This window comes from Mytilus californianus, unplaced genomic scaffold (genome assembly GCF_021869535.1).
Source record: "Mytilus californianus isolate M0D057914Y unplaced genomic scaffold, xbMytCali1.0.p SCAF_1, whole genome shotgun sequence".
NCBI classification, from domain to species: Eukaryota; Metazoa; Mollusca; class Bivalvia; order Mytilida; family Mytilidae; genus Mytilus; species Mytilus californianus.
Genome location: NW_026262581.1, coordinates 2,853,694 through 2,880,304, shown reverse-complemented (window position 1 = coordinate 2,880,304; position 26,611 = coordinate 2,853,694). Strand labels below are relative to the sequence as shown.

General features: G+C 31.5%; 3 protein-coding genes and 1 long non-coding RNA gene across 5 annotated transcripts; 1 reads left to right on the top strand and 3 right to left on the bottom strand.

Annotated features, from left to right (window-relative positions):
* Nucleotides 1–775: 775 nt before the first annotated feature.
* LOC127732860 (serine/threonine-protein kinase MRCK beta-like) lies at nucleotides 776–8,266 on the bottom strand. Its single transcript, XM_052242068.1, has 3 exons — nucleotides 8,086–8,266; nucleotides 3,748–3,819; nucleotides 776–2,556 (listed from the first exon to the last, which is right to left on the bottom strand). Exons 2-3 carry the CDS (start codon nucleotides 3,802–3,804, stop codon nucleotides 1,426–1,428), a joined length of 1,188 nt encoding a protein of 395 aa, XP_052098028.1. The 5' UTR covers nucleotides 3,805–3,819; nucleotides 8,086–8,266; the 3' UTR covers nucleotides 776–1,425.
* A 2,165-nt stretch (nucleotides 8,267–10,431) lies between these two features.
* On the top strand, nucleotides 10,432–13,060 carry LOC127733333 (uncharacterized). The gene is made up of 3 exons (XM_052242738.1): nucleotides 10,432–10,988; nucleotides 11,321–11,367; nucleotides 11,855–13,060. The coding sequence occupies exons 2-3, from the start codon at nucleotides 11,344–11,346 to the stop codon at nucleotides 12,821–12,823; spliced, it is 993 nt and encodes a 330-aa protein (XP_052098698.1). The 5' UTR covers nucleotides 10,432–10,988; nucleotides 11,321–11,343; the 3' UTR covers nucleotides 12,824–13,060.
* Nucleotides 13,061–14,208: 1,148 nt separating this feature from the next.
* LOC127733550 (uncharacterized) lies at nucleotides 14,209–20,198 on the bottom strand. Of its 2 annotated transcripts, none has more exons than XM_052242922.1 (5): nucleotides 20,087–20,198; nucleotides 18,153–18,323; nucleotides 17,540–17,704; nucleotides 15,872–16,028; nucleotides 14,209–14,665 (listed from the first exon to the last, which is right to left on the bottom strand). In XM_052242922.1, the coding sequence occupies exons 1-5, from the start codon at nucleotides 20,136–20,138 to the stop codon at nucleotides 14,542–14,544; spliced, it is 669 nt and encodes a 222-aa protein (XP_052098882.1). In that variant the 5' UTR covers nucleotides 20,139–20,198; the 3' UTR covers nucleotides 14,209–14,541. The 2 variants fall into 2 exon arrangements, with proteins under 2 accessions (XP_052098882.1, XP_052098939.1); XM_052242979.1 differs by lacking the exon at nucleotides 20,087–20,198 and adding an exon at nucleotides 19,492–19,698.
* Nucleotides 20,199–22,782: 2,584 nt separating this feature from the next.
* Nucleotides 22,783–25,038, bottom strand: LOC127734236 (uncharacterized). The gene is made up of 4 exons (XR_007997501.1): nucleotides 25,006–25,038; nucleotides 23,962–24,165; nucleotides 23,286–23,378; nucleotides 22,783–22,904 (listed from the first exon to the last, which is right to left on the bottom strand). It is a non-coding gene; the product is annotated as an uncharacterized LOC127734236 (long non-coding RNA).
* Nucleotides 25,039–26,611: the final 1,573 nt, after the last annotated feature.

The following is a 26,611-nucleotide window of genomic DNA, read 5'->3' as shown; positions in this document are numbered from 1 at the left end:
GGTCTGGTTGCAACTATCCCAATCCTACAATGTTACATTTTCTGCTTGGTCTTTTCCATGCGACATTATAACAAGCAACCGGCTTTACAAGATAATGTGCTATACATCTTTAAGTACATAATAACATCACTAACATATATGATGACAGACCCCTCCCCCACCTGCTGATACCAATGCGACATCAAAGGCCATAAGCCGAAGAAAGTCGGACAACAACATGACAAAAAAATAATAAAACGAAAACAAAAGAAATCCTGCCTAATACACGACAAATAAAACTAAAGATTCAGCAACACAAACCCATTAAAACGGGAATTAATTCAGTTGCTCCGGGAGGTATATCAGTTTCTGTCCCACTAGTAGCGCACGTCATGTGGATTCTGAATTGCAAGGTGACGATTTGCTTCAACTTTGAAGATTTGTTGTTAACATATGATTGTTAAAACCATGGTTCGATACTTCTATTGCTTTGTTTCAAAATACTTGGTAAGTATTCTGTTTATTTCCTTGTTCTTTCATACTTATCATTTTTAGATGCCAGTTGTTTTGAGAGAGGGAAAAATATCCAGTTTAACATTTTGTATAATATTCTCAAGAATTGGAAGAGTACATTCAATTGATGAAAATGTAAATGACTAAAATACTTCAAATACAAAAGCTAAATAGTACAAAAAAATATACATAGTTCTATCCGCCTGACCTATATAATAACAACATCGTCAATTTAAATAAAACAACACCGGAGATTCTCATTATAAATAAAACAAAATTTAGGTAAAATGTTTATAAATTTATATTAAGATTCTGAAATGAAGCAATAGCATTATCACAGCATTATCAATATCACACTCTTTCTATCACAGACATTGAATTATTAACTCTACAAGTGGATAAACATTTATAAAACTTTTGTCGACTGAAACATTCATCTTAATTCAGTCTAATCTAAAAGAATATATCATTTCTGTTTTCTCCTTTACCAAGTACTTGTCAAACCAATTTGTATGGTCAAATGCTTTTATTTTATTTTCACGAAACCTTTCGAAATTACACTTAACGAGAAGCTAGGAAAATCTTCCCACAATCTTCTAACAACGTAATTTTTAATGTAAATTTAAATGAAATACGACTATGTAAATTAAAATATTTTTTCGTAATCGTGGCAAATTCAGTCCACTCGTATCCGATACGCGAAAAGCAGTCTATTTTTGCCTTGAGAACTGAAAACGAGTTTTAAGTAAAGGCAGCGCAGAACTACTGATAAAAAGTTTTGTAAAAAATGAAGTTTGTAATGGCAATTGCACCTTTGATAAACAATGCAAACGGAACAAATACAACAATGTATAACTATGTTAGGAACATAAATTAAGATAGGTTCCTCATGTATGAACACAAGAATTGGCACAATAAAATAACTAAGAAACATCACTTGTCTGGTCGTTTGAGCTTAGCAGACATATTCATAGAACGTCTCGCACCTGCTGGAATCCATTTTGAACCAGCAGTTTGTTCTTTTTCTAACGGAGGCAAATTACTTAAGTTTTTACTAGCACCTTTGTTTATTTTCATATTAGGCATAGAAGAACGAACTGCGGGCTTCGGACTTCTTGGTGCCATGGGCAACCGGTTAATGTCTAACGACTCTCGTTTTGTTGTACTATCCCTGGAGTTAAGCAAGATGTCTTTTATGTCCCGTACATCGCTAGATATTTCGTAATTCTGAGCTCTCAAGTTTTTCATCTCTTCGTATTGTTGTTTCATAACCTCTCTCATTCGTTCTACTTCTTGACGCATAGCACGTGAAGCCTTTTCTAAGTCGTCTCGAAACCGTGAGTTCATTTCTCCCTTTTCATATTCAAGATTTTTAATTTTCATGTTTTGTTGTTCTATGATATGTCTAGCACGAGTCAATTCATTTTGCATGGAAGCTAGTTTGTCTTTTACAGAATGAAGTTCATGTTTTAGCTTCTTTATTTCTTCACTCTGAGATTTGTACAACGTGTCTGATTCAAGATGTCTTTTTTCTTCCCTAAGTTTTGAGACTTTTCTATTTAAATCTTTCGCGTAGTCTTCGGTTTGTTCTACGAGCGATTTCAATTCAGTGATTTCGTCAATTTTCTCTAATAACTGTTGACTCTGCTCTTCTTTTTCTTTATTCAAATGTTTAATCCTATAATCTCGAACAGAAATTGATTCCGTTAATTCATTTATTTCATGATCTTTCACTTTAAGAGCTCGATCTTTTTCGTGAACAACTTTCTTTTTTTCTGTCTCTTGGTTTTTTTGTTCAACGTCTATTCTTAATCTCAAAGCAACTACTTGCTCCTCGAGGTCTTTGTTGACTTGCATCACATTTTGTAGCAGTTCCATAGCTTCTGTTGGTAACTGAAAACTACCTATTGGCTCGCCAAGTTCTCCAATGTCTTCGGAATTACTTGTGGTCCCTGATAACGGCCTTGACGAAGACTTAGGTGATGACAAATTACTAGCACCCTGATCTGTCTGTCTGTCTGTACTATATCCCTTTCCTGTTATCTTAAACGAGTTTGTATCGTCCTGAAATTGAAAGATATCAATTCAATCATTTTTTACTATTGGTCTGCTATTTGATAAAGAACACCCTTGTTGTTCCTTATAAATCTATTTTATTTGACAGGAGTATTAAAGTTTGCTGGTATCTAATTTGTTCTGTGTTAAGTGTGTTGCTTTAAAATGTTCTATCCTGTATAAACTACCCACTGCAGTCTCTTATTAAGCTTTACAGCAAATAACAACAACCTTTGGTTCTAATATAAGATGAAATTAAGGTTTCGTAAACGTAGATGCTGCCATATTTTATATGAAAACTTTTTTCATAAAATTATTTTATCCAAGAAGTTAACTATGCAATACTCTTTATGTGCATGTCCCTTGTAATGCGCCTATAATTCATTGGTATTCATTGGTTGCTGTCTGTCATGTTTGTCTTTCGTTTTTTGTTGTTTTATCATAAATCAGACCGTGGATTTTCTCGTTTGAATTATTTTACATTGTGTTATTTCGGGGATATATAGCTTACAATGAAGTATGGGTTTTGCCGGTTTGTTGACTTGTTGAAGGCCTTACGGTGAGTTACACAGGCAAATTTTGCTCACGTGAATCTCACATGAATCTCACGTATTAGCTCGTTTGAGGTGAAATTTGCCTGTGTATGATCAGATCATATGTTTTCGTACGTCATATGAATTCGTACTATGCATGCTTTTTCAATGGAAATTGTGACGTCACAATGCATTCTTAATAGCACGAAAACCCATGAGACGAGGATATAGTTGCTTTCTTCCACTTTATTTTGTCTCTGGTGGATAGTTGTCTCATTGGAAATCCGGCATACCACATCTCCTTACTTTAAGATATAGACAATAGACAATACTTTATTATTAAACCTCAGACACATAGGTGTACAAGAGGACATCGTATATACACGTATACACATTTTTATACTCAATACATTTACACTACACATAATAATGCATGCATGCATGGTAAAATACAGCAAAATGTCAATTTACAAATTACCATAATATTCAACTCAAAAAAGACAAATATAAATCATAAGTATCGTGTAAGTATTTTTAAAAATATTGCTAAGTGTTTGTAAAGTTCTACATGACAAAATGTTAGAAGCTGTTTTAATTTGTACTCCGTTGGATTTGCAGTATAAAATTCTGGTATATATTTATTTCTAAGCAGTTATATAGAACAAACCATTTTTGTGTCTTTCTTTGGTCTTTGTGGTGCAATCGTCCCACCTCCGGTCGCCATCACAGATTGATTAACCTAAAAAATAATTTCATTGGTTTTTAAATGTCTCAACTATATAGAACAGTTTCAAAATATAACTTCTCGTGACATTTTACTTCAAATTGGTAGAGTATGCCCTTTTCCACTGGCCTTCGTGCATAGTATAAAGTTATAATAACATAATACAGTACATGTACCTGTTACAAGTTTAAAGACGTTATCTGTTCATATGTCACTTCTTTAAAATACTACATAACTCCTCATAAATTTACGTTAGGAAAGTTTTTTAAAAGTTGCTTAGCAACCCCTTTACGTCTTTATACTATTTAAGAAGATCCATTTCATTACTCCTTTAGGAATTATTCCACAATTAAGAAGATCCATTTTATTACACCTTTAGGAATTATTTCACAATTCGTTTTATACTCTCCTTACTTTTCTTGGAATACTTCAGACAAATTTCTCAGACATTGTTTTTTTTCGCTAACATTTGCTTTTTTAAAACGCTTGTATTTCAAAAAACAAGCACGCAAACATATCTTGTTTCCATTGAATTCATTTATTATTATAATATATTATTGCATGTAACGTGAGGGTACCCAAATTGCACCTATTTTGACAGTTTTGTTCACGTACGTTTATTTATGATCGAGAAAAATGTTTCCATTTTGTGTTTATTTTGTAGATGTATCAATATTTACTATATAGTTCCACCAATTTAATTTTGAATCCATACTGAATCATAGAAAAATGGGTTTGAACCGACATCCAAACGACCCATGATTCTGTAATGTGGAGAATCCAAATTGCATCCATGCTTAAATTCACATACGTAAAAATCAAATAACTAATGTTTTGTTTTATTTCTCTAAATTTTTAAAACAATTTGACAATATTTCATGCCTATTACTCCTCGTTTAAGAAATGGATGCCTGTGACATATTTTAATTATTGATTTTTAAAAGTTGACTTTTTGTGGACGTCGCATGGCAACGTTCTCGGAAATTTTACTTTTCACCGAATACTTCATCTGTTGATACATACTGTGCCCGTTTTGTGTATATTTAAATATATTGAGCTATGTTGAAAGACGTGCATAATGTAAAATCATAAAAAGACATTTTCCTTAGTCTCTAAGAAAACTTGTAAGATTTCTGCTGCTGTATTTGCTAAATGGGTGCAATTTGGATACTGTTACGTTATAATTTGTAAAGTTTAATGTGTTACTATATGAATATTCGTAGCTATCCAATTCACTTCATGTCAAAGTTGAAGTGCCATAACTTAAAATAGTAAAAACACTCTTAAACTAGAGGGGTACAGCTGAGAGATCGTGAAAAAGGGGTTCACCGTTCTCCATTTATTATCCATCTTCGCTAGCCAAGGGTTACGATCCACTTCCCTCCTCTCCGCCCTTGTCAGATTAAGCCAACATTTGTAATAATAATGTTGCGCCATCTATCGGTAGATTAAAGTCACGCCCATTCCGAATACATTATTCTTGACCAATGGTAGCACTTGAACTCTTCAATTTGGAGGTAAAAACACGGTAGCGTCTAGATTCTACACACTTGGTAAAGCAGGAAACGAAAATATACGTTGACATTCATGCATTTGTGCAAGAAACATACACAGGAACTTATATTAGTTGATTAAAAACATTCAAATTGTCACTAAATATAGTCGCATGTTTAGGGATGTAAAGACTTGTTGCACAATAAGCACGTGGCAATTGTTTACATACACTTTCTACAATTACACGTGACCATGTTATAGGCGCTTTTTGATTGGATGCAGCGAGTTTCCACTGCAACCAATAAAAATAATTACTTTGTGTCTCCGAAATTCTATCTCAATCTGCCAAGGGTGGAGAGGAGGGAAGTGGATCGTAACCCTTGGCTAGCGAAAATGTTTATTATCAGGAAATCACAATTTTTTCAGTCAAATAATCAAGTACCATAACTCTGGAATGGTACAAGTGAAAAAGACGAAAATGGAACTTAACCTGTCTTTAGTGGGCCAAAACATTTTATTAAAATTTCAATTAATTTCAAAACGATTTTCTGAATTTATATTTCGGAAACCAAATTATTATAATTTTTCCCAACAATCAAGCACCATAACTCTCGATCGGTACAAGTCTAAACAACGAAAATCGAGCTTAACATGTCATAAATTGGTCAGAAACATTTCACTAAAATGTCAAAATGTCAATTAATTAAAAAGAATGTCCTTTTTTATCATCTTGAAACCAAAGTGTTACGGACGGACGGACGAATGGACTAAGAGACATGATGATTCCTATATACCCCCGACTCTGTTGAGCGGGGTTATTAAAAGGACATGACGGATCGGTGGAAATAAATAGTATAAATCGAGTCATATGAATTCTTGTTGAACTTATCACCTAATATAATATGGAAGTAGTTAACTTTTCATCGTGTCAATTTCATTGTTGTTGGAATTACATTTAATAAACATACCAATCAATGTTGAAATTGAAAATTATAGTTTGATAAAGAAACGTTTAGAAAAAGCAGTGTAATCTTTAAAAATTTATATTAAATATGTACAATGAATAAGGATCATTCGTATTTTTAAAGTACTTGGTATTTAATTAGTATTGATAAGATCTCAGATTGGATAGTAGATAAATGCATACATTTGTCCATGTAAAGTCGGCCGTGTACCTCTTTTCATGAGAACGAAATCAATGATATCTGGTGAGAAAATAGGGTAGACGACGCATTTCGCGACGTAATGTGTATTTTGTGCGCAATGTTCTGTACAAATTATGGACTTTTTCATGTACTGAATTGCCAAACATAACAAAAGGTTATTTTTTGAAAGAACATTTAGTTTGAGTAAATATTGACTTCTTATCTTCATATCTTATTTGCATGAACATATATATATATATATATATACTCTCGAAACCGTCCTCAACTTGTTCTGTTAAGCATGCGTGCTTTCTATATCAGTATATTAGATACTTTATGTCTGCTTTCAGTAATACCATGTATTTTAAGACGGTATTATTTATTTAATATTGTTTGGCTTGTATTTTGGTTTTATGCCCGACTATTATGATTTATTTTTTCAAGTCTGCCCGTCCGTCCGTCAATGACGTGGTGGTCGTTATGTTCATTGTGATGTGAACTTTTAAAACTTTACACCGGTTTAGCGGGGAATTGTATAATATGGACACTTATTCTTGTTGTTGTCTATTATAACAGTATTTTAGATTTAAGTGCTTTCTCTGTACTGATTTTTGTTAAAACGATGATGCTTACGTGTAAAAAAACTAGTTTACCAGCTACCAATTATATGCCCGCCACGAGCACATATGCCTGTCTAACTGATTAACTGATTGTCGGTGTCTACCACCACTTTTAGTACTATTGGCTGTATCGTGGAAGTCAGTGTTATCGGTGGAGGAAGCCGGAGTGCCCGGAGAGAACTACCGAAGACAAGAGAGCGGTATATTGTTGATTACCATCTGTTACTCTACGATGTATTTTGTGTATGTGTGCTTTTTGTTATCGTTGGTTTGTTGTCTCCTTGACATATTTCTCTATCTCCTTTATACATTTTAGCTCAAAATAACAACAACAAATACAGTGTTTAAATGCCTATGGCGAATCAAGCTCTTATTTTTATCTGATTTATTATTTGTTCATTTAAACGTCCTTTGGTTTCATTGTACTGCAAATACGTAATAATTCTCCTAAAACTCATAAAATTAAAGAATATAATACAACACTTGATAAAATGTTCGAGAATTAACATGATCGTTTCATCTTTTTAATATTGACCCTCTTTCTAAAATCCTTTTGATATTTTCTCTTTATCTGATATCATTTTAATATTTCTTGCTATTTAAATATAAGTTTAAAATGGCACTTACATTTATTGGGTGTCTTTAACCTTGATTTGATAAGGGTACAATATGACATAGCATGTTACCTCACGTCTGACACTCTTTATCCGTTAAATTGTATGTAATTGTATATTTAAAAGGATTTGGAAATATCAACATAAAAATCAAACTTTCGAATAACTGTAAAACTTTGAATTGTCGCCATATAGATGTGAAAAATCTATTAAGAATAAAAAAGAATGATATTGTGATGCCTGAAAACTACTTTTTTTTTAATTTAACAATATACGTTTATACATAAAAGTTTTTTAAGGCGTATAAGTAGTTTGCACTTTAATTATTTTAGTAGCAAGGGTTAATAGTTAAGTACATGTACAGACTGACATAATAATGGTGTAACGAACAGTTTTAAAAGTTCCTACCTCTTGTTTCAAAATTTACATTTTTATCCAAATATGTACTCTTTTCGGACGTTTACAATCAATGTCCGCCATTATGAACCAGTCTCGATTTCAGTTCGGGATATTCCGATCAGTAATCGATTCGGAATCATTCCTTTAACGTCGATGTAGTCTTGGACACCATCTTTGTTAAGTGACTAAGATTATTAATCTATACCCGAGTTATCGAGCAATTCTTTATGAAATTTAAATGTATGTAAATAAATATTGTGTAAACATTTTGAGAACAAAGAAGCAGAAATTTATCAATATGATTGAATAGGCAAGGGTAAATGACAAAAACTTTAAAAAGAATAAAAGATTAATCAGGTATGAATTTAAAAGCTATTGAATTCATAAAATAATAAATCGGGATTTTTTTACAACTTTGCATCCAATGTTTAGAATGCGCAAATCGCTTTGTTAAATGTATTCGTTAACAAATAAATTGAAAAATTATTGATTTTTAGTACATGAGCAGACAGGTGTACTGATACCATTTTTGTGCTAACATCACAGGAGGATCAGTGTTGGTGTGGCTGGCATAAAGTGCTCTATCGTTCTTTGGTAATTTACGATGTTCAGATTAAGAAATTTTCGTTTCATGTCATATATGATAGAATAAAATAAGAAGTATGCATGTTTCAGGACGAAAAGGGGGAATGTGTGCAACATGCAGTCCAACATATAACGTATACAGTTGCTAAAGACGATACTATAATAAACTATTGGACGAGTTTACATCAATATTCTTTTAAATGAGTAATTACAAACCCTGCAGGAATTTAATTATTATATTTATATACACCTAAGACCTAATTTAACGTCCCAGCAAATACTAAAAATTACTGAAGACTTAATATTAAGATGCTATAAATGACTTCATATAATAAATACAAAAGAAGGCTGTTGTGCAAAGGAGTTGGTATGGAAATTTGGTTTGTTTTGTTGAATTTGGTGGAATACATTTATAATTTTGACGTCCGTATAAGAACGCTAATACGTAACTTTCTAATAAAAAATGTCCTGTGTAACTACGACACATTATAATAACGACCATTCAAGTTTATTTGAAATTTCTTGAGATTTTTTCCCTTATTAAGAAGTCCTGAACAAAATCAAGTTCTGTAGAAAACTAGGTTTTGATTCACGGATTAAGAAATTATTGAGACACTAAGGTTCCAACTCCTTCAGGCAAAGTTGACCTTAAACGAATAATTCAATTTGGCTATTCTTGTTAGGTCCCTTTTGGTCATATAGCAAACGGTCTGTGTATTTATACATTTCTGGCTTCCAATTGAAAGATCATAGCGTTCCTAGTGAAGGTAAATCCAGAAAAGCACTTTAGACACGAATTTTATAAAGAGTTTACATGATTTTCTACAGTAGACGTCTTTGCTCTTACCTTGTCAGTATACACATTTCTGTAATCGTTTCTGTTGATAGACATCTTAGACAATTCTTTCATTGTTGAACTTAAAACTATATATAGCCGTCTTTTCCTTGAGATAAAGTTTAGAATGCTTGTAAATTTTGAAGGAAACTGAAACACAACTTACTCTATAATATTTATACCACTTTAATATATAAATATCCTAATCAAAATTACTTAACCATACAGTCTGCCGGATCATTCCTTAGTTTAAGAGTCAAAGTCAACATATTTTGTTGACACTTTGTTATATCAATTTTCTCATAAACAAAGAAAATCTGTTTCCAATAAAATAAAATTGGGTCAGGATTTCATTAAATATTCATAGTTTGTCACCAATATATTTAAGATCTAGTCAATTAATATTACATTATGACATAAAATATATCTATCTATATAGTTAACATAGTGTGAAACTAAAGAAGAAAGAAGTAACTAAATGGTCATTCCTCTCGACCTAAGTCTTATTTAGAATATATGTTTAAAGTGATTGTTACTGGCAGGTATCATTTCTATCGCTATGTCAGTCATTCAGTTGGATCTTCTAGTGCAAAAAAGGCTCTAAGCAGTTCTCGTAGACATAAAACACCAACAGTTCTTTTTTATATCTAGCTATTTTGCGCTGACGCTACGTCAAATAATCAATCAATCAATCAATCTTTATCTGATATTTGTGCATATAATATAAATTCTATCCATTTTTTTTATTATTTCGACACACAGGACTGATTTTCTTTCAAATTATATAATGCGTGAAAGGACATCGAACTGAAATAGTCAAAAACCAAGTTGTGTATCTATAGATTTTAATTGATGTTTATGTAAATCTGTCCAACATATAATCAGTAGTTTTTTTTTTAAATTGCTATTTCTTTGAGTCCTACATTCCAGCAAATTCTTTCTGAAATGGTGTAAGAGTTTTTAACAAATAAGGACACTTGCTTCTAGTAAGTTCCATATAACAGCTGATAAATACATTTTCGAGTGCGGACGGTACATGTGTGACTTTTTAAAACAATGAATTACTAGTATGTCTTTAAAAGTATCCACAAGACAATATATGTTTATTAAGTTTAGGAAGATACATGGTGAAGACAAAACATACATTGTTCTGTTTTCGTTTTTTTACATTCATTCTTGTAATATGCGTTTACTGTATTGAATCGAAACAAAATTCACTTTAAATAAAGATAAAAACCTCCACCTTATTTTCTTTTCAATGGTTCATTTTTTTTTAAAGATTACATGTATTGGAACATATCCAAATTTAACTAAACGATACAAATATTAATGTAAAATAAACGTTACATCTACATAGACCTAGATGTATACTTATCATTTACAAAATATTTGTTTGTGAGAAATCGATACCTCATTGCATTTTTTGTTAATTGACTCCGTTAACAAAGAATGACAAACTTATCTTGACAAAAGACACATTACAACTAAAAAGGTGAGTTGTTGTATATTTATAAATATGAATTTTGTGTATACTTATATTTTGCCAATGCATGACGATCATTCAGTTTGAGTTTGAGAGGGTTTTTTTATGTTGAATTATGGAATAACCAAATCAATTTTTATAACAAACGGACAACATCGTCGCTTCACTGAGATAAATGTAAAAGATGGGGTAATTTTTAAATACACTTGTTAATTTTGTACTTTGTAAATAGCTTAGTTTTGAGTGTGAAAATGATCATTTATATGATATACAAAAAAGGCTGGACAAAAACAACGCCTCGACTATTTTTGCAAATTGTTGTACGTTATCAATATTTCCAGGTAACTGAATAGGCGAGCGAAGTATGGCGTCAACAACCAGGGGAGAGGTAAGATCATAGGCAACTGCACATTCTATCTTATACCGTTTTATGTTATGATTTTTACCAAAAAAAAATTTCGGAAGTGCCTTTCCAAACCTTAGTCAGAAAAAGCAGCAGCTTTAGTCGCTTTCCGTATTTCTTTTGTTGTTGTTGTTGTTGATACAATATCTTTGTTTGTCTGTTATGAAATTATTAAAACGTGTTTTGATTTGAAAGAATAGAACCTGGACACTATTAATTAACGACCGATTGATGCTCCTAAAATGTCTATATTTTTGGTAAGTGTATAATGGTAAATATCTTGGAAATTTAGAAATTTTTAATTGTAATATCACTGGATTTATCTTATGTTTAGTAAGATATCTATATGACGTCTGCTTAAAAGCAACATTAGTTATTAAACAAATTCCATTTCATATTTTTTCTTTCAAATAGATACACAAAAAGATTAGTAATCTTTAGTGAATATCGCATGTAAAACTTTAATTTACAGGAGCCAAAAAAGTTATCAATCCAAGGGCATTCTGTACCACAACCCGAAGAAAATACATTTGAGGACAGGTTTGGATCTTTTGTTGGATCTGAGGATGAATCAGATACAATTCAGCATTCTTTGATCGAGCAAATAGTCAACATGAACTTGGGACTTGAAAAACAAATAGAAACATTGCGCTTGAGACTTGACTTTGGAAGAAAGCATCACCATGCTGCAAATGAATCTGAAAAACTTTCTATGGAATCCGAAATTAAAGCAAAGACAATCAAAATTGATGCTCTGAAAACAGAGCTGAATAATAAGGAAAGTTCTTTGTCACAGTTAGAAGAAGACAATGACGATAAACGGAACAAATTGGCTGAAATTCAGACTCAGATCAGCGAAATGAAGCAGAATGTTGACTCTGCAACCACGTGGATTACGGAAATTCAGAAAGAAATAGTTAACCTGGAATCAGAAAACAGGCAGTTGGTGTCTGGTGAGGCGTTTGAGAAAGCAAAAAGAGACATTGCCACTTTAAAAAACGAAATTTACACTTTTCAACAAAACATAAAAGTAATGTCGAAAGAACTAAATCGAGCGCGAGAAGTTGTTGTTTCCCAGGGAAACAGTATGAAAATTCTTGAAACAGACAAACTTAATATACAGGTTAAGTTCAAGGAAGATTTACAACGAATAACAATGTCTGTGCGATTTGAGATAGAGCGCATGCGTGATATTATGCAAAACCAGTGGAGCGAGATGAAATATCTCCGAGAGCAGAACCAAACTGTGCGACAAGATGTAAAGGAAATCAGAAATTTGTTGTTACTTGCGCAAGCTCAACCAGATTCTAGCCGTCTTACAAAGAGACAAACTGAATCAACTTTGTCATCGTTTCCACCAAGCCGAAATCCAACCCGAAAGCCATCCCACCCTCCTCTGCCGTCATTGTCGCCAAAACGAACTTTCGTTCAGAGAAAATGACTCTTATATCTTATATTGTCTGCAGTTAAAGTCCTTTTTTAAGTTCATCACTTGGCATCTAGTAGTATCAAATGACTGGAACAGCTTAGGTAAATGAGTCCTCAGAAGAACATTTTCTTATTTGTTTTAGAATTTGATAACAAACACGAGATCGCTGAATTTCATTTGATGATACTGAACATTACAGAAAAAAGTCTTTCATATAGTTTGAATAAAGATATTTTAGTGTAGATTACAGATACGTGTAAGTCAATTTGGTATACATGACGGAACGGCTTTAATTAGAGTCTTTTAAAAACATCTAGCCACTATATATTGACTTAGTCCAAAATTGCTCAGACATTGGTATTCTTAGAAAACACCACGTGTTCTGTCAATTTGTTATTCCATATATCAGTCATAGATTTGTTTTGCGTAAACATACAAATAGTACTCATGGCAAATTGTCGCTTTTCTTTGGAAAATATAGTTTTGTTTGTAAATGAAATCATATAAACTGCTAGTTAAGGTAAATAGAATACACAATTAACTTGAAAACTCAACATATACTCCAATGACACTTATTTAAGGGGAAATCTTATAAATTCATAGGTCTATTTTTGTAATCATTTGAATCTCAACCAAAGATTAATGAATATACCGGGGGTATTCTTACAAACAACATTATATTGTTGGTTCTGTCAAATTCTCCACGATGCTTATTTTTAATTTATTAACAGCCATTGTGTCAATAATCAAAACCAGGCTTGTGTTACAGAGCAATGTAAGTCCTCTCCTCGTCAAATACAAACTCTGAAAAAAAAATACATGTCTCCTCTCTTCACGACTATTTCTTATTTTAAACTTAGAGACGAATTAAATGAATCAGTACAACTTCATTTCATGATGATTTTGGCCAAGTTTTGTTAAATTTGGCCCTGTAGTTTCAGAGAAGATTTTTTTAAAAGTTAACGACAACGGATGACGGACGACGGACGCCAAGTGATGAGAAAAGCTCACTTAGCCCTTTTGGCGAGGAGAGCTAAAAAAAATGAGCAAAACCAATGCCGTATAACAAGCCGTACAAAAGACAAATGATTACAAAACCAAAGGCCTTATATAAGCTAATACTATTAAAACATAATTATGTTTAACACAATCTAATTGAAATTCAGATCTATCGTAACTTGCGTCATATGAGGATAACGAAATCAGAGATCTATATTTTAATTAGATTGTGGTTAACAGCAACCACAGACAACCACTGGACTAAAGGCTTCTAGCTGGGGACAGACACATAAAGAACTTCTGTTGCAGTACCAAACTGCGTGTGCGAGTGCTCACCCCACCCCTAAGTGCAACAGTAGAACATTGCAGCACACTGTAAAAAACAATATAAGAGGAGAGTCACTGAAGTGCATTGCATTTCTCAAGAAATTATTTGTTATTTTGTTATTTTTCAAGACAATACTTTACTTCAAATGAAACATATTTACAAATAAAATATCATGAACAGAATAAAACATAACAACAATTCAACATCATCAAAATATAAGAAATCAATAATAAAAATCACGCCTGCGTGCGGAATCTAGGAATCCATGTACATTGTAAATCTAAGAAATTGACTAAAAATATTCTACAAAATGAGATTTACTTCTTTTTGACAACTGTCTTGATAACCACGTGATTATAGTGGTTTGTTGTGATAGTAACTTGCTGTAAACATCCGATATGATTTAATATTTCTTAGGAGGGAGATTATCATTGGTAGTAACGACAACTGGACCATCTCTGTGTTGTGGAGTTTCTTTGTACATTTCTTTTCTAAGCAAAGCTGCCAGGCGCTTTCTTCTCCAAAGGCTGTAAAATATTATTTGAATTATTTAAAAAAAAAAATTACATATGAATTGTAAAAAGTATTCACGGAAATGAAACAGGGAATGTCATGCCGTTTAATTGATTTAGAAAAATGAAAACGGTGTTAGGACGTGAACAAAACGTATCTCTGCTGTACCTTCTAAGGAAATATATTCATATATTAATCAAAGATTTATTTAGTCATCAATAGGATTTCTCCTCCTACCGGACTATCTATCATTTTGGAGAAAATCATGAAAAAGTTAAGCAAATATTATTGAAATCAGAATATAGCAACCGTTTTTATCACAAAACTATCATCAACGGCTAACAACATATAAATGCAGTTCGTTACCAAAATTGATGAGGTATGAACAAGGTTGACTATCTAATTGCATGTAACAATCAGCTGTTTTTCATCGATCAAAATAACTATTCACGCGTATTATTAAAAAAAGTAAACGGACAGTAAGTCACAAAACTGTCAGGACAAAAAAAAAATCACAGGTAAAAAAATCACAATTATTTAGTCTGCAATCGTTTGAATTAAAAAAAACAACAACTTTCTTTTGATAAGATAAACTCATTTTGCAGTTTACAAAAGTGTAAATGGAGATTAATCGAATTTTGTGATATGTGACGGATTTGCTTCCCTTCACTAGTAAATAGCCAGCCGTAAGCAGTGCTTCTTTACCTCAGTCGGGCAGAGCGCTGACGTGTGACACAGAGGTCCCGGAGGAGACAATTTGATAATCTAATACTAATCATGCTGTCCGGTTACATATATCATATAACATCATGATGTAAGTCCACAAACACGTCACTTAGACGGCTTATTTTCTTAGCATAATTAAATCATAAAAACTGTATATCCCCCTAAACAATTATGAAGACCTAAAAAGAATAACCATACCAACCAATTTAAAATTTGGAAGGAAAAAATGCCAAATTCATATACATAAAAGTTGGCGATATCTTTGTTTTTAAATTTGCATCTCCCGTTAAATTTGTGGAATAACCAACAAAAACTTTGAAATAGGATACTTTGACAAAGTTCCATATGTCAAGGATAATCACCAAAAACTTTGATAAGGATTAAATGGAGAATTTGAATCGTGCGAATGGGCCTTTTGAGATCATCTGTTATCATTTGTATACGTTATCAATACAGCAAACGCTGGATATCGTACGAGACGATAAAATACCTACTATATAGCAACCATGGCGATTATTACACCAACAATTATAATAGATCCGATGACCAAAACAACATGTCGATTGTTTCGATGACATCGATGAAACTTCTTCCCGTAATCTTTAGTTTGTTCTTCACAATCATCATCGTCATCGTAGTCCTTTTCGCGAGCTATAAAATATAAATATAAAAACTTTAAATGATCATAACAGAACATAATTTTTATTCGTATTTCCATTTCCTATCCTCCTGCTATAAAGATATGTTCCACGATCTTAAGTGTATAAGCTTTCGGTTATCACATTCATCCTGTTTTAAGAATTATATTGGATTCTTATATTTCAAATGTGGAGCTGCAGAATAGCAAGCAACTGGTTTTGTTCGAGTTCCAGACAATTGAATAATTCTACACTCAATCAAAATTGCCAGATCAATTTTTATAAGGCCAAAGCTGTGCTTTCCCACTTATTGGTATATTTTTGTTATTGTTTGATGTAAAAGAATCAAAGAATAAACATATTTTAGAAAATCAAGAGATCTAGGTTTTTAAGAGGACATTGTAATTTGGTTACATTTCCATGCAAGATTGTTTTAAGTCAGTATTAGCTTCAAAAGAAAAACTTTCTATACTAATTTGTAATTTTGCTAAATAAAATTATTGGACAATAATGAATTTGATATTAAAAACTGTACGACATATATATTTAGTTTATAGATGTGTTTTTAATTGTGAGTGTTGCTTTTCTTCCTTGTTAGCTGAACTCTGTATATGCTTTCAAAATTTGGCGGATGCAAAACAAAAAAAAAAACCAGACGGATTACCCAATAAACATTTAAAACTTAGTTATATGGACCCTCTTTTTAGACCTACATCGAGATGAAATCAATTTGTCGAGAAATTAAATCTACCATAGAACATCATACCATGTCAAAATAAAGAAATGTTGATCATGATGGATGGCTGTTTATCGTCCAGTGACAAATATCGTCCAGTAACAAACTAAAAGCATTTTCAGAACGAGAACATGTTATTGCGATATGACTACACACCCTACTTTGTACTAGACCGACACTGCGAAAGCCGGATTTTTAACGTGCTAGTTCACAAGGAAACGGTCCGCAGGAAGACATATCATCCTAGCCGGACACACTATTCTGAGCCGATCGGTCTTTGCTCTTATTCCTTGATATCGCGCGCTTTGCGGAGAAGTAGTAAATAACAGTTTAAAGTTTTTGGTTTGGTCTGACCTGGGATCGAACCTAAGACCTCCCATACTCGAGGTGAACACAATATCACCGAAGCGGTCAAACTAAAAAAAAAATCTATCACTGTGTATTAATAAATGGGTTAATTTTGTCTGTAATATACAAAAATTGACTTTGGAAAAATAGAGAAGAATAATAGTCTAGCATAGCAAACTTTCTAATATTCATTTTTATAAGATAAACAAAACAAATGGAAATGAAAGAAGTATAAATATATAAAAATGAAAGAAAGAAAAAATAAATTAACCAAAGACATCAGTTATATACAAACGTATTAACATTGTGTTTAAACCTGATAACACTGCGAATAAAAGCTGATTCACTTTGTTAAGGAAAACTTCAGGTTATCATCTAGTGTAGCAAACTGGCAAAAATATATTTGTACGCGTACTGAATAAAATTATATCACAACTTACTGAAACAATAAGCTTCGTCCTGTGTAGCAGTTGCATTGAGATAGTAGACATTATGTTCTCCGCAGTTGTGAACTCTAATGCTATACTTTGAGATGCAATTATTTCCTTTAGTATAGACACATCCTTCTAGGGTTGCTTCATCACCTTCATTAACTGGGAAGGACCCTTTAAGGCAAAGTATTCAAAGGATTTATTAAACAAATTGCAGTCCATTATCAATATGGTTTTGGAATAATATGTTCCATGTTATTTTAGTATAGAAAAAAAACGAAAGTTATTTTATTTTCTATTCTTAAATTTCATTATACTATGTCTCAGAAGTTTCTTTTATTGACTGTATTGAAACATATGCATACCAATAAAAACCTGCAGAAGTTTTATGGTATTAAAGATGGCTTGTTTAGAAATTGAACTTGTATAATTGTTTCATATAAAAATATGATACGATTTTAGAAGGCACGGCACTTGTTTCTTGAATGAATTTCGTCAGATACGATCGAGACCAAAAGTGTGGGTAGTCAAATATATAAAACAACCACAACAACAAATCAAACACAAATACCAATAATAAATATTGTACAGTATTGTTGATTTTTCTAGAAAAAAATCGTACCTTTCGCCCATATCGGAGACTTTATCCATGCACATGATGCGGGAATATCAGCTTCATTGAGTAACTTATGGTCTTCCATCTTATACCATCCTAATATTAATGTGTTATGAGTGTTTCCACTCTTCTGTCTGTCGAGTTCTTTAGCTGTATCACATTCTACTGAGCTATCAGCTGAAATATAAATAATCATTTTACCATGTATTCTATTGGTAATAATTCAAAGTTTTGAAGACATAAGTCTATACTAGCGTCAAATCTTTTCCCCCTTTCATGGAAGGGAGTTTCAACTAGAAATTGGACAAAATTTTAATGAAAAAAAATATAAAAAAAACCCAACAAACAATAGAAACAAAAACAAAAATAATGATAGAAACGAAACTATATAAACTAACCAAAATGAACAGGCTCAAATTATCGTATAAAACAAATGAAAGAAAATTAAAAAAAATATTATAAAATGCAAAACTAAATTAATGAAAGACAACAACACAGACATTACGACAAAGTTATCTCCATAAGAAAAAACCAATAACTGGGTCACAAGAAACACAAAACACGAGTTACATGAGCCACAAAGCATAATGGCTCCTGCTTTTTCAGATTTTTTTTACTGAAAATATACGGTGGTACACACATAAAAAAAATATGATTTCCATGTTTGTTCTGTATGCATCGAAAGACTGTTATGTACTAGGTAAAATGAACATGTATCACGAATGTTGTAAAACAAATCAAATTATAATGTTCTTGGAAAAATCCTATAATTACGGGAAAAGAGTTTCTATTGCTTATATTGTATAAAGTTATTGTAGAGTTTTTAATTTAATAATATTTTATTGCATTAATCAAGCAATAGGATTGGACACACTTGTAGTAATATGTAGAGTCAATGGTAATGCTAAACGTTATTATTACCAACATTTGTATTAAAAATGCAGGATACACCAGAAATCATGTAATACATATTTTATTATCGGACATGAAGTTGTTCTCTAATTTTAAATGTATTTCATGATATAACTGTTTAAACAATTTGAAAATTGTACTTCTTATTTAACAATTCAGCAGTTCAATATATTCTGTATAGCTGGTCCTACTTTTTTTTTTTGAAGTCGGACGGTAACGTATGATTACGGTAAGGATGTCATGGTTGTGTACTTTCGAACCAAATTATAACTGAATCAACGAGTATCTTTTGATCAGGCAGAAACGAATTTTATAATGTAAAAGTAGCAAAACGTTATCTGTATTTAAAATTTTACGTGTGAAAGTTTTTTTTTTGTTGTCGTTTATTTACAAATTGAAGATAAATAAACAAATTTATTCATAGTCACCTTACCATAAACAGTTATGCTGAAAACTAGTAAAACCAACAGAAATATCCTCATTGCTTACAAGTCTTGCTAAAACTTACTCCAAAAAGATATATGTATAACCTGATTTAACCTTATATTCTTTAACCGTCTCTTTAATTATTAATTCTATATCCCGACCTCAGGGTCGTTTTACACAGAAATTGTCAATAGGACATTTACAGCAAGTCATGCATGGTATAGATTTCAGTATTGCACGGACCTAATTCCATTTAAATCTATACAGTATAATTATTATACAGTCATGTATTTGAATTACAAAAGTCGTTTGAATGTTGTTCTATTTTTGTAATTCGTGATCGAATTGAATTGATTTTGAAATGTATAATCTGCATGGTTTGGCATGGATGTCAATGCTAAAGTTTTTTTTATTCATAGTTGTGGTTATTTTTGTGTTGACTTTTTCAAATTAAATTTGCACTGCTAACATTTACACTTGTTGTCCACATGCGTAAAGTCTTCAATGTGCTGTTCTGTCATCTCTGTTACTGTGCCGATACATTTTAAGACTATGAACATGAATTTGTAGAATTGTACAAAAACAGGTACGCTTGAGCTTACCTGGAACTAAGCATACTAGAGGAATCAACAGAATATTGTATAATGGTTGCATCGCTAATTTTCTGTAGGTTGGTCACATGCACTCTTCCGTCACTAAGACTTTTACAGGTAATCAATGAGAAAGCTAACCTATAAATACTCATTAATTATATATACAGGTATACATTGATCAATATTTATAGGAGCGTTTAGTTTTCTACAGCAAGTATTTATATCAGTGTTTAACAATCCTTTTTTTACGAAAGTTATTGAGAAAACATGGGGGTCAATATATAATTTAGATTCACTAAGAGGCAGAATAGGGTACCAGTCAATCTCCCTTCTTTTCATGCAATTTATAATAACGAACAGGTAGGTTTTAATCCCAATTTTGCCGGACTGCTTTATTTCAGTAGCCACATTTGAAATTCCATTTTTTTTGTTTCTGAGATCATTCTTGAGAGGTCACCAATCCAATCTTGACAAAATGAGGCTCTTTTATTCACTTTTTGAAGAACAAAAAACTTAAAATGTCGTTTATTAAAACAGTTTACATCTTTTGTGTTGAATTTGATATAATGTCCCATCGAAATGAACGTATCGCAAATGCGATTACAATACTAGTGTCTTAATCCGTCACAAAATAGAATACCATGGGACAATCAAATTGGGGCAATCGGCCACCATAAGTAGGTGAAGACTGACCATACCATTGGTCAATCAACCACCATAAGTAGGAGAAAGGCCGACAATACAAGAAGACGAAGAGACCGAAGAGACGTCCGTCCAAAAATTATAATTCAGAAAAACTAAATGTTGGTTGGAATTATTGCTCAAATCATAGAAATTCAATGTGGGTGACAAAGAAAAGTAACACCTCTCAGATATGGGATATTTTAATATTTTTGCTATCAGAAATAGATTTAACTCTTTTTACGAAACGTTATACTGTGGTACGTGAATTATTCAAGCTATGTTAGAAAATACTTTAATGCCATAATCATCATTTATTTACTGTTCATACTAGTATAAAATGGACAGATATTGAGTGGAACGTCAAAAAGCAGAAAGCTATTCACGGGTATTCAAATCTATAAATGGCTAGGCACCTCCTTATTTGGAAGGATATTTTTGCATGTAAATGTTCTATATTATCAATTACGTTCCATTAAGAATAAAACTTTACACCTGGCATAGTCAAAGACCATTTTTGTAAAGAAAACTTTAATGGACTCTGATGCAAAATAATGGAATAATTTTCCATCAAAAGAAAAAAAAAATGCAAATATTTCAAACAGCTTAAGGCATTTACAACTGAGTTTTTCTTATGTTGTGTTTTTACACCACTGTTCCAGGTAAGGGGGGGGGGGGGTCTATAGGTGCCCGTCCCAAGCCAGGAGCCTGTTAATCAATGTTTGTCGTTTGTTCATGTCTGTCATAGTTGTTTTTCGGATATTGTATTGTTATGTATTAGGCCGTTAGTTTTCTCGTTTGAATTATTTCACGTTTGTCATGTCGGAGCCTTTTGAACTGACTATACGGTATGGGTTTTTCTTACTGTTGAAGGCCACACGGGGACTTATATTTGCTTATTTCTTCGTCTTTTGAACTTTGGTGGAGAGTTGTCTCACTGGCATCCATACCACATCTCCTTACTTTTATAAAGACAAATGATATAATATCTTAAAATGAATAATCTCTGACTACTTTGTTGAAGCACTATCTGTTGTAAATAATAACATGAATAAGTATTTATTTTTTGTAAATAGTTTACTATTGTCTTATGATGAATATCGGATGTATATTTGGAATGTTTTAAGTAGCCGCAGGAAAATTACCTTTGGCTCAGGAGGTTATTCTCTTGATATAAAGATTATATATTGTTCTACATTTATGATGACATTACTACTCCTGATAGATCTCTCTTATGAAATCATCAGTTTACACTACTTAAAGCCAGCAGAAATATGTGTGGTAACTAATGTTACTGCGAGACTTTCAGTCTTCTAGAATAAAAGGATGCTGACTACGAAGAAATATGAACTGTGCCTCAAAGGGTGTGTCCCGATTGATGCAACGTTTGATAAAATCTATACTTTTATAGCAAATAATTAGATTTTTATGATTTGTTTTTATATAAACGTGTATAGTAAAAAAAAATCGGAGGAAATGTTACTGTATATAGCAACTATAGCAATATGGGGTTTGTGGATTTTTTATTTAAGACTAACTTAAGTTTTTGGTCGGGAAATGTAAAGAAAGTTTATAATTTGAACATATCAGGCTCTTTCGTGTCGTAAGGTTACTGTCTCACGGAAATATACTCCACGTCTCCTTAATAATATTCGTATCAGCACGGTTTTCAAATTTTGGTTGGAAAAATAAACATGTCCACCTTCCGGGTCTAAGTGAAAAAAAAAACACTCTTGTCCTTGTTTGACATTTACCCACAAGCAGTATGATATAATATTTGTAAATGTACTTCTTCATTGTTGATCGATGATTATTTGATATTTTTATTTGTTATGGGTCTGTTTTTCTTAAATAACAATTTTGGTCATTTTTATAATCCCAACGATAAATTACCATACACACACACTCTGGTTATTGAGCATTTTACTCAATGCGTGATGAATACAGTATGTTGAGTTTGTGGAACATATCATTCATTAAAAATAAGCAATTCTGAGATAAATATCTAAAAGACAAGAAATATATACTCAAAACACTGTTTTATTGAAAAACAAATGAAAATTTGGTACAACTTTAAGAATAATTAGTTGTTCATCTCGTTGAGGTGTAGCAGCACCATTCAATATCAGAAATCTTCGGATTTGATCTAAAAAAAATCAAAATGACAGATTTAAGATATCAGCCTTTCACAATGTAAAAGAGCATACAGTAGAAGAGTCGCTGCAACGATTCATCAAACCTGTATTGGTAAATAAAGGGAATATAATTGTAACACAAAGTGAGATACATTGCTTGTTTTTGGACTAACTAGTACGTAAACCTTTAATAGCAGAAATAGTTCTGAACATTTTAAAATGTGATAATTCAAGGAGCAACACACAATAAAAAATAAAAACTTTGTAAATGTATCAATTTTACGCTCAGTTTTTTTCTTGCCATTACACAAACGTTAAGAATATGGAAAAAAAATAAGGAGGTCACAAACAGACAATAGTCGTTATTCAGTTATTAAAGTAAATAGACTCACCAAAATTAACTCTTTGCACAGCAAATGTATTTTAACCAGCAATAGTGTTTCCGGTAAAGTTGAATAAGTTCAAAAAGTACAATCCTCCCAACACTGCAATATAATTATAGAAATACTATTAATAACACTCATTTTGTGTTCATTTTTGTATGCTTTTCTGCACGATAAGACGACATTTACCTTGGTGAAATGAGATATGATATAGCGAACAAGAATTACCTGCACAGTTAAAAAGTTAGTTCGCAACTTTGAACTATTACGTGCGGGATATGTATATCCCTTTTTAAGCTTCTTACTTCTAAATATAAAACTAGATGCTGGGTATGCACCAAGGAGACAGTAACAATATATAGTTAGCTTTTTCCAAATCTTCTCTTTGCGGCCCTTGTTCGTCACAATGCATCGATAGTTATAACTAAGAACATGTAATTGTGCTTATAAAGTTGTAGACGTTTTACAGATCTTCTTGTAATATTAAGAAGAATTATTCGTGAGGAAGCAATATTCTTATTATTTATTAATTTCATAAAATATTATTTTCCCAACAATTATGTTTTTCTTTCTAAGCGCCGATATCAATAATAAGGAAATAATGAATTTGAAAGAATCTTTAATGATGACATTCAAAAGTATTCTTCTTTGGTAATACATGTCAGAAATACAATGCTAAACTTACAGTAGTTGAAAAGTCTGGCCTGTCTAAGGGCATTGTTGCTGTTGGCAGCGTAACTGGCGTATGGTGCAACGTTTCTTTGGCCATATCCGTACTGGGCCCCGTAGTTGGGGACGTAATAGGCTGAGACTACCATAGCCAGGATACAGGGAAGGATGATACAGAGGACAATTTTGTTCATTTTGAATTTTTAATGACTTTCACAATCTGGAGAAGATAAATTAATTAATTTATATTATGTGTATTGGATAATAAATCATAATTGAAACAATATTAACAGTTACCTGGATTAAGAACACCTCATTATCAAATCTTAAGGTGTATACATGTAGTCTCAAATTTTAAATATACAAAAGTATTAATTGTCATACCCTTTAAAAGCGGCGCTTTGCTTTTGCGCCAATTGGCATTTCATTTTTTTAAGAAACTTGATCATTTACAACAAGTGTCGTATTCAATGATTGCGATAATCAGGAAAATGTATATTTCTTCTTTATAGTTATATAAAGTTCTGAAGGGTTTCACTATAAAGCTTTACAAATAAACATATATTTTTCAAATTCTACATCGTGTTGACAAAAGTAATTGTTTTTTTAAATGTTTGCCCGTAGAAATTCTATATAATATCTATTATTTTTCAAAAACAAATACTTTGAACAATTATCTTTTTAGTTTTGAGCGACAAAAATGTCCTAAATATGGTTATTGTTATATTTGACATTTTATTTTCCATTATTTATTATTTGACTACAAGCTTAAGTTTAACGTCCCTATGTTACTTTATACCAATAATCTTTATGACAATAAAAAAATGTGTTATTTTTGAGAATTCTTGAAAACTATGACTTAAAATGAAAACAGAAAAATTATCTCAATGAATTACAAATTTAGGAAACATTGTTAATTTGATTCAAAACTATATACAAATTAAAGTAAAAAGTAGAATGGCTTTAATCCATATGTAGTATATACACGAATAAAAAAACCAAAACAAGTGAAATTTAAAATTTCCCCCATTTTAATTGCAATACAAGAAGTAAATCTTACCTTAGAGATTTGAATTGGAAGTGTATGTGGAATAGCTCTGTTTGGTATTTATACATGATTTTTTCGTGTTACGAAATTTTACATAGACCGATATATCCGTTATATCTCTGGAACAGACAAATGTAGTAATATTATTTCACCAAAAACAAGTTCCTTGAATTTAACTATAGACAAGGAAGTACAGCATGCAGTGAAGTAATATTATAACACCTTTTTCCTGAAATAAAAAATCAAATGTGTTAAAATTGCATGCAATACACCGCATGGTGCATAGAAATAGATAGTTAGCTTTATTTTGATTAGCTTTTCAATCAAAACAGTTTATTGATAATGATTCAAAACAATTTGATCACAGACAGCGTGCATATTAATTCTCTTATGTAGCAAGATCGAACTAGATAAAATCTTTCTATATGGCAAACCATTTGGGGAATTTATTCCCTTTTTAAGTATTAGAATTTCATCTGATTAACATAGAAGTAATACATAAATATTTTATCTTTTCTCTTGTTCTAAAAAGAGCAATTAGTTTTAGTCAAACAGAAAAAAATGTTTTATAGTTATGGGTTTGGAATGAAATCTTAATTGCGTCTGTTTTTCTGTCATCAAATTGATACCTTATCACTGCTTTTGTATGCATGGCAACTATCTTGTCTTTTTCTGGTTTAATTGCCAACATCTTAACCATTTGCAGATAAATGATTACACTTCTATGAAAATATAAAAAAAAACATTCATTAATGTTAAAAATCATTTTTTTAATATTTGAAAATAAACTTTTAAATGATAAAATTTATTTTTTAATATAAGAAAATAGAATTTTTAATATAAAAAAATAGCTATTTTTAAAAACTAATAAATATTTTTAGATATTATCTATTCATTATTTGATACCTCATTACATTATGGGTAGCATGACTTATCATTAATTTCAAACAAAAATTACAGAGAGAGAGAGAGAGAGTATGCGGATGGGATTATTGTGTGTGTGGGTGTGTGTGCTAACCTTATTTCACACCTTGTATTAGCTCACCGAGGTAAATAAATCATACCTGCAGTTACAACTTAATTCATTTGTTTAAAATTTCGTGATTTGTATATAAAAAAATGATAACAAGCATCAACTATGTATTTAGATTCTTAAAATATTAAACTTTGTCTTTAAAAGAATTGAAGTGAAAGCAAAATGCATTGAAAAATAAGAAAGTAATTGAATCAATCAAAATAATAGACCTGCTCCTAGATCTTCGGGTCTATTTAACAGCATTCATGTCTTTTTATCTTCCAATCAAGTCCTAGTTTTGGTTTAAGATATTTGTATTGATAAAATATTCATGAAACCTTCTCTTTGACTGAATTCAAAATTTGAAGGCGATCGATTGGAAATGAAATAACGTTTGAATATATATATATACATATAAATTTGATGAAAATTCAGGTCTTTTTATCTCCTGTTTACTTTGGCATTAACTATATTCATTTCATCTTTTGGTCTATTTTAATTAAAACAAATCTTTTCTTCATCAAAAGATAAAGGACCAGATTCACTTTTGCCAATATTTGGCTGTGAATTTCATAGCAGGGTTAAAATGTGTTCGTTACCACT

Bases quoted from the DNA above. Each gene is read 5' to 3' on its own strand.
- LOC127732860 (XM_052242068.1), bottom strand. From the start codon at position 3,804: ATGGCGACCGGAGGTGGGACGATTGCACCACAAAGACCAAAGAAAGAC. The intron at 2,557-3,747 runs GTTTGTTCTATA...TTTCAATTTCAG, and splicing joins CAAAGAAAGACACAAAAATG to GACGATACAAACTCGTTTAA.
- LOC127733333 (XM_052242738.1), top strand. From the start codon at position 11,344: ATGGCGTCAACAACCAGGGGAGAG. The intron at 11,368-11,854 runs GTAAGATCATAG...TTTAATTTACAG, and splicing joins CGTCAACAACCAGGGGAGAG to GAGCCAAAAAAGTTATCAAT.
- LOC127733550 (XM_052242922.1), bottom strand. From the start codon at position 20,138: ATGCAACCATTATACAATATTCTGTTGATTCCTCTAGTATGCTTAGTT. The intron at 17,705-18,152 runs GTACGATTTTTT...TTTGCCTTAAAG, and splicing joins GTCTCCGATATGGGCGAAAG to GGTCCTTCCCAGTTAATGAA. The intron at 14,666-15,871 runs GTAGGTATTTTA...AATATTTTACAG, and splicing joins ATCGCCATGGTTGCTATATA to CCTTTGGAGAAGAAAGCGCC.